Source organism: Nanorana parkeri, unplaced genomic scaffold (assembly GCF_000935625.1).
Source record: "Nanorana parkeri isolate BGI_ZX_2015 unplaced genomic scaffold, ASM93562v1 scaffold945, whole genome shotgun sequence".
In the NCBI taxonomy this organism is placed as follows: domain Eukaryota; kingdom Metazoa; phylum Chordata; class Amphibia; order Anura; family Dicroglossidae; genus Nanorana; species Nanorana parkeri.
Window position 1 is genome coordinate 605,904 of NW_017307213.1, and position 8,150 is coordinate 614,053.

The 8,150-nt window shown below is 43.2% G+C and overlaps 1 protein-coding gene across 1 annotated transcript in view; it reads right to left on the reverse strand.

The window, feature by feature from the left end:
- ATP8A2 (ATPase phospholipid transporting 8A2) overlaps nt 1–8,150 on the reverse strand; it is a gene marked incomplete at its 5' end in the record, with an annotated part of 434,715 nt that overhangs the window by 360,615 nt on the left and 65,950 nt on the right. Inside the window, one exon of the mRNA XM_018566377.1 lies at nt 2,774–2,879. Coding sequence (XP_018421879.1) covers nt 2,774–2,879 — 106 coding nt within the window. The remainder of the gene's footprint in view (nt 1–2,773; nt 2,880–8,150) is intronic.

The window sequence follows — 8,150 nt, forward strand, 5'->3', positions numbered from 1 at the left end:
ATCCAATCGGCCAATCAGAGGGAGCAGAGGTCAGAATGGAGCAGATGAAGGAGGACTTGGAGGAGGAGTTCGCGGCCATCTTGTTTTATTGAAGATGCTATGGAGGTCCTGTGTGCGGCGGTTTCGGGTCCTTGAAGATGGCGGACGAGGCACAGGTACTCATTTTTTTGTATCGGAGTATTTGCACGAGTACGAGTATCGATGCTTGTATCAGTATCGGAGCATCCCTAATATATATATATATATTTATTTATTTTTCTTTCTGGAAAATATTATTTTGGGGAATGAATGAATGAATGAACCTTGGATGCAGCAGGACTGGGAGTGCAAGGGAATTTGACAATTCATATTTACAATGTAACTAAAACCAAAACTTTTTCTTTTTTTTATAGTTTTGGATAGAGTAGTCAGGAGTTAGACCAGGGGTAGCCAAACTCCGGCCCTCCAGCTGTGGTGAAACTTCAAATCTTATAAGGCATTGCAAGACTCTGACAGCCACAGGCATGACTTCGAGCGGAAGATGCATGATATAGTTTCACCACAGCAGGAGGCCCAAGGTTTGGCTACTCCTGGGTCAGGTTTTCATTGCTGTCTATGTCCCAGCTCGGCAAATTCACTCCCTCTATCTGTCCAGAGGACTGTCATCACTAGGGACTGAAACTGAGGCAAAATCCACAATTTTGTGTAGTCACCAGAACAGGCATAGAGGAAAAATCTCCCAATGGGGATACATGTTTCTGTGTTAACTGTCTACAAGGGGATTTCCCTCATTTTGATGGTTTTCTTTTCTATGCCTGTTGTGTCTACAGGACAAGAAGAAGTGAAGAGAAATATCTCCAATGGAGAGAAATCTTCCAAAAAAATTCTGACAAAGGTTTAAACCATCGCCTTCTTTATCAAAAATAAATAAAATGATGGCTTTTACTTTAAGATCATTTCCTGTCACACTGATGCCCATACACAAGCAGTTTTGTGGTTTCTTGGTTGTAGAGAGCCCAGTCTTCAAAAATTGTGGTCATCTTTGATGAGCAACAAACCTGACAAATATCACTTATTACACGTTAGTTAGTGCTCGACGATTGGCATTGGCACAGTGCTCCAGAGTGCTGCCTTACCCTAATGCCCCCTTTACACAAACCTTGCCTGTTAACCTGTCATACCAATCTCCTCTTAAAGTGAACCTGTGCCCAGACAATGCACACAAAAGGATTTACATATTCTGAACAAGCCTGATCCACGCTCCCCGGCAGTCAGCACTCACCTCTCTTCCCTATGGTCCAGCTTGTGGACTGTCCCCTTAGCATCAACACATTTAATGCAGGGCTATTTCATAGCAAGTGCACAGGGGGGAAGAGGCTGCAGGTGCCAGTCTTGGAGTGTCAGGATCCAGAGCACCCCCAGGTAGCGCTGGAGCCGGGTCCTGCAGTTCCTGTGCTGGCCTGGGGGTGTCTCCAGGACCCAGGAACTGTCAGGAACCTGCAGCTCCAGTGCTCACCTGCGGGTGTGCCCCAGCTGTGACTGATCATCCCATCACCTGGTGCTTCCTGGGAGGGTATTTAGGCCCTCCCTGCAGTCAGGAAGCTGGCTCAGTATTGCGTCGCCTGCACCTGACTGACTCCCCTGGCCTGTGCCTTGCTACCTGAACCCTGCTACCTGAACCCTGCTACCTATCTGCAACCCTGTCACCGACCCGGCTTGTTACCCGACCACTCTCCTTGAATCCTGTTCCTGTACCGCGCTGCTCTCCTGTTAACGACCCGGCTTGTACCTGACCACTCTTCTTGTATCCTGAGGCCTGCCGTATATCTGCAGGGCTGTTACCCCTCCTTGTTGCTATTCCCCCTGGCTGTAGGTGTGTGTTTGTCCCAACGGTGGGTTTGTTACTTCACTGCTAAACCTGTGGGGGGTTGAGGGGGTTTGTAGTTTTGTTGATGTGTAACAAATAAACTGTGTGCATAGAACCCTATCCTGTGTGGGCATATTAATTTGGTCATCCTGCGTGGGTACCTACATGTGGTGTGAGGACGCCTGTGCATGGTACCCTGACATGGAGTCAGCAGGAGTGGGATTCAGGCAAGTAAAAGTGCTTTACACCAGTTCCTTAGACATAAGCGAGCAGTGAACCCTTGCAGAACTAGGGTAGCCCCACTGCAAGGGAAGTTTTTTTGTTTCCCTGAATTATCTGTAAAAAAAATAAGTGAAGGCAACTGGACTTGCTGTATTTTTCTTGAAGAAGTTTCACTGGTCATCCAACCAGCTTTCTCAATTCAGAATGACTACAAAAATTATCTGGGAATAAATATGGTGAATGTTGCTCCAATCCACATAATCGGTTAGTCGTAACCAGGTGTTGATTGCATTTGCATAATTGGAGCTAGGAGGTGTTAATAACCTGCCCAGAGAGAGGGGCAGGTTATTATTAGTAATTTCCCTGAATTAGTTTTCAGCGAATGTCTAACTGTTTAAAAGGGTTGACCACATTGCCATTACAAGTTAAACTGATCACACTGGTGCACTATACAATATTGTACTGTGGAAAAGTTTGGTTAAGTGTGATTAAGTATAAAATAAAAAGAACGGGAACTGAATGTGTTGCTGGTAGTAACCAGCCAGATGCTTGCTTTCATCTTATGTTGAGCAAAAAGTAAATGATCGCTGGAACCTGACTGCATGCCAGGCGAATTAATCCACTTTAAATTCTTAGTTCTTTGCATATGAGGACATTCGGTTGCCTATGTAGCCTTATATTTGGTCTTACTCTTAGATTACTAACCTGGGGATGAGGCCTGGTAGATGATTGTGTCTCCATCTTTTTCTGGAACAACCGTGTGACATACAGCAAGCAGAGTTAGGAATTCCTTGATCACCAGGGCTGCGGGCTGACATTGAGAGGTTGTGGTGAAGTAAAATCTACTACATAAGCAATACAAACAGAATACACATAAAACTATCTTAGGTAGAAGACAACTAAAAATGTAATCTCATAAGTATGGGCAACTTAAAGGTACAGTACATTTCGGAAATATGCATTCTTGTTCATATGAAGAGTGAGCACTTTGTCAACAGAGATTGGCCAGAAGAAATCCACCCCAGCCAATCAGCTCCTGACCAGTGAAGACACAGCACTGGAGTGATGGGGATGGCCTATATACACATGAACATTCTGTTGTCTGACCATACCAAAAATAGATGGATTGGGAAAACATTCTCAATGACTTTGGGTCCCCTTATAAGTTTTTAAAAATATGCCAAGTGTTTTAACTGCAAACAAGATGTAGTGGTCCTGTGATGATGACTTATGTTGCCCTTCTCACTTGTTTAAGCTGAGAGGCTGCCAGCTGAACAAGCCTTTAAGGGAAATGTAAATTGCATTTAACCCCATATCTCTATACAAAACAAAAGTGTGTACTGTATTATATTGTAATGTTACAACACAGTATGGATTTAGTTAAATGGTTTTAGGAGTAGACAGATACAGGAGTAGATATAACATTAACTACAGACCATTTGCTCTTGGTATGCGTATCTTGAGAACCTGATCTGCTAGTAGCATCAGATGTGCTCCAAGTTAAATGCCATTAACAGTGATTAATTTCTAACCTGTAAAAGGTTGTAGCACTATTTGTCCAAAGGTTAAGTTATAAAACTTAGAGTACTACTATACTTAAACCAAAACAAAGTTTGAGTAGAGCTTCTAATAGCTTTCCATTTATATAAGAGTCATATGTATCCATCTACGCCATAACAATAATGTAGGGCTGGTAATGATAAAAATTTTCGTGTTCCATTAATGGAAATATTTTTTAATCGATTAATTATAACGCACATACAGATCCAACTACATTGGCCTATACACATACAGCACAGCAATGAAGTAATAAAATGAACTAGGATCACACTAATCCAGCACGTTATTAATCTCACGTGCCACACTCAATATAGCCGCCGCTTGAGTGGGGCAACTCAGAATAATAACGTGCTGGATTAGTGTGATCCTGGTTCATTTTATTACTTAATTGCTGTGCTCTATGTGTATAGGCCAATGCCTTGGCTGGCGCTCGTGCAGAATGTTTCTTGGGCCCAAGTGGCTCCATCGGCTAACAAATGGGGGGGGTGGGGGGTGTCTGGTGACGTCACGGACATCAACGTCACCGGACTCCTCCCCCCCTTCCCTTCGTTAGCCGTCACGGACATCGACGTCACCGGACACCTCCCCCCTTCCCTTCGTTAGCTGACAGAGCCACTTGGGGAAGGGGGGAGGAGTCTCCCCAACGGGACTCCCGGAAGCCGGCAGAGAGGTGAGTGTTTTCATTAGCGATCAAAATAATTTTAATCGATCAAAAAGTTTAACGATTAATCGAGAAATTAATCTTTAATTTCCACAGCCCTACAATAATGTATTTAATATTATCATCAAGAAGTACATCCTCCTAATAGTTTGACAGGTCCAGATGTAGATCTGTTTCATAAATCAAACATTCAAAATATGTCTAGTCAATATCAGAGATCCTGCAACCACCACTACTAGTTTGTGGGCATTCAATATTGTTATAGCATACAACAGCCAAAGCACCATTATGGCATTGTTGGCTTTGGTAATGATAGCAGCACCAGAAGGAGCCTGGAGCAGCATTTTCTCCAGGCAAGGTATGCATTTCTAATAGTCTTTGTAAATCTATTTAAACACGTATGTTAACATTTTTTAAATTATTATTTGATAGGTCCTCTTTTAAAACTTCTCATTATAAACTGATGTATGAAAACTGCAAAACGGTCCTATAAGAGAAATAAGACAGTTTCAAATATTTTATAGACCTAGGGCTATTAGAACAGCCACCGCTGAGTAGTATCACATTCCTGACAAATAGGATTCACAGACATCAGACACCTTACACAGCCAAACAGGGTGGCTTCACCTCCAGTATCTACTCATCCAGTGTAACCTTCTATGTCTTGTCAGTGGCGTCACACGAGGAATGCCTCAAATACCATTTAAACAGTGTAAGTGTTACTCGGATAACAGCAGCCATTTAATTAGGTTTATCATAAATCACCTTCTGGTCTCTGTTCCGGCAGGAGTCATTATCCAGCTACACATACTGTTTAATCTGCATTCCGCTGAGGTATCTAGCTAAATGGATTGTTTAAAGAAGCCATTCGTAGCAGATACAAAGGGTAAACAGTATACAAAAGGGAGAAACATGTGCTCATTTTCTACAGCAACCAATCAAAATCTTTGTTTCTCTTTCAAAGTTTTAGAAAGTTTGACAACTGAAGGCTGACTGGTTCCTATAGGCAGCAAGAATATATTAACTTAAAGCACAAAAGCCCCAGTGTCCCATAATAGTAATGCACAGTACATGTAACACAGCATTCCTATTTAGGCAGTATTATCATTCACATGCATGAGTGCATGAGGACCATGGAGCCATGGGTCAGAGCCCATGAATGCTTATCTCCACCCAAATATCATCAAATGCAAACTCCAGTAACTTACTTATTGCAAATTTAACTTACCTGACAAGGCATTTAAATATGCATATCGTAGGTTCACTTTTCTAAAGCCAGCAGCACCAACCACTGTAAGAATTTTGTCCGATTCACCTGAATTAGCTGAAATTCTAACAGTGTATGGCCAGCCTTAGTCTGCTGCTATATACAGTATGATGTAAACCACTTGGACCTTGCACATTCACCTCTGTGAATCCCAGCCATACTAACCTATGAAAAATAGGAAATGACAGAGGGTAAAATGGAGCTGGCTAGACCAGGGCTGGACAAATCCTAGGAGCCAGGTAGCTGATGCTCCTTAAAAATTACAGCTGAGATTTCTCTGGTTGTTGCCAATGGAGCTGGCTCCCAAAAAAAATCCTGCTGGCTGCTGGATTGGACAGACTGGCTCTTGAATTCCATATTAATTTGATCACCTCTGGGTTAGACTACATTTCAGGGTACATTCATTTTCAGCTTCTGAAAGTTGGCATTTGTTTTAGGCTGGGTTCACACCTGGGCGTACCATAGGCACGCTTTTTCTGCTCGTTTTACGGCACGTTTTTTCGTTCAGTGAAACGCGCGTTCGACGCTCGTTTTTATACCTCCCTGGCAGTATGATTTTTTTTACTTTCTTTTCTCTATCTTTTTTTTTTAAACTTTCAAATTTCCCGCCGGTTCCGCCCCCCTGCGACGCGGCCGCTCGCAAGGGACGGAAGCCGGAAGTCGGCAGCGGCCGGAGGACACAGCAGGTATCGCGGACAAGGTAAGTCCTACACTGTATTCCCGAGTGTGGCTCGGGGTTACCACTTTGTTAACCCCGAGCCACACTCAGGAATACCAATGGATACGCGCGGGAAAACGCCCCAAAGAAGCTCCTGTACTTGTTTGGGCGTTTTTCAGCGTGTTTCCACGGGTTGAAATACGCCCAGATGGGAACCATGCCCATAGGGATTCATGGGATTTCACTTGCTGAGCGTTTTTCAGCGTTTCGATCAGCGCTGAAAAACCCCCAGGTGTGAACCCAGCACACAGGGTTCCAGCACCATGTGTTATCTAATTATCACACTGAAAAAATTCATTTATTACACAAGAAAGAGCGACTTAATTACTCTTGTCCTCAGTGTAACCCCCGAAATGTAATGCTTAACCTAAGCCCTAATACTAACCTTAGGGAAGATACATAGAGGGGAATATATCAAAACTGGAGCAGGCAAAATCTGGAGCAGATGTGCATGGCAACCAATCAGCCTCACTCGTTCATTTTCAAACCTTAACTGACCAAACTGAAGAGAGAAGCTGATTGGTTGCCATGGGCAACTGCTCCAGATTTTGATAAATTCCCCCCACAACATCAAACACCATAGCAATAAGTATTACAAATGGCAACACTAGTGGCAAAAATAATGTTACAACAAAAATGTCATGTGGTATATCTACCCTCGGAGACCTGTTTGATCCTGGGGGTCACTTTAAGACCTTCTGTGCCCTTCAACTGTTATACAATCTCCCCGCTACTCACGCCTTCCCATACTTACAGCTACGCCACTTTGTCTCCCATCACCTTCCTCTGCCGTGGCTTGAAATAATCCACTCACCCGTTACTCCTCTACTATCGTCTCCGCAGTCCAAAATGTCATTATCACATCTTGCCAAATCTATCGCTACTGCTATACTTGATTTCTCCAACTGTACACCATCCCACATTAAACGATGGGCTGATTTCCTGCATATAACTGATGAAGACACGGCCTCGATGGTAGAACAGGGATGGGGACAAGTTAGGAAAGCTATCATAAAATGTCATGTGGTGAAGGCTTTGAGTCTACAATGTTCCAAATGAGAGTCTTCATTCTCTTCTCTTTTGCTGGAAGCTGATGACTACACAAAGCAAATGACAGATCTTTTAGTCATGATCTTAACATGTTTCACATACAATCACCTACAAACAGGCGCGTTCTACCATCTAGGCTTGTGGTGCATGCACGTAAGTGGTTAGCTGAGAAAATCCCAAATTTTCACCACTGTTTCTGCCATTGGAAAGGATCATTTGTGTGGTCATCTAAATGGGCTAAAACTGTTTCAGAGCTGAAATTATTTACTTCTTTAATTGTCCCTTTTTAAAACAAAAGTGCTGTATACCACAGGGAATAAAAGTATATAAAAGTCCAAACATGAATAGTTTCTCCTGGCAACAAACTGACAAACACAAAGCTGGTTCTTGGCATATTAGCCAGTGCATTGACCCAAAGAGTTATGTATATTTCTGTATATAGGCTCCCACATTATTGGTGCTGCCGATCATATACTTGCAATGAGCACTGCACCATCTAGTGGCTAAAGGAGAGAAGCACAACCCATTCAGGTTAAAAAGTTGGCCACGGGTGCAGTGTTCTAAAGTTATAAATAATTTGGTATGTCTTGTCAGCAATGTCAGCAGTAGAATTCGGAGTAGGCTCCTAGGAGTAGGAGTAGACTCCTAGGAGTAGGAGTAGACTCCTAGGAATAGGAGTAGGTGTAGGAGTATACTCCTAGGAGTAGGTGTAGACCGAGCAACACACAGGAATGTTTTTGAAGTATGCTGTATAGTGACTGTTATAACCATGGGGGCCCCAGAAGTAGCAATTGTTATCATGCTTGGGGGGGGGGGGGGGGGGGGG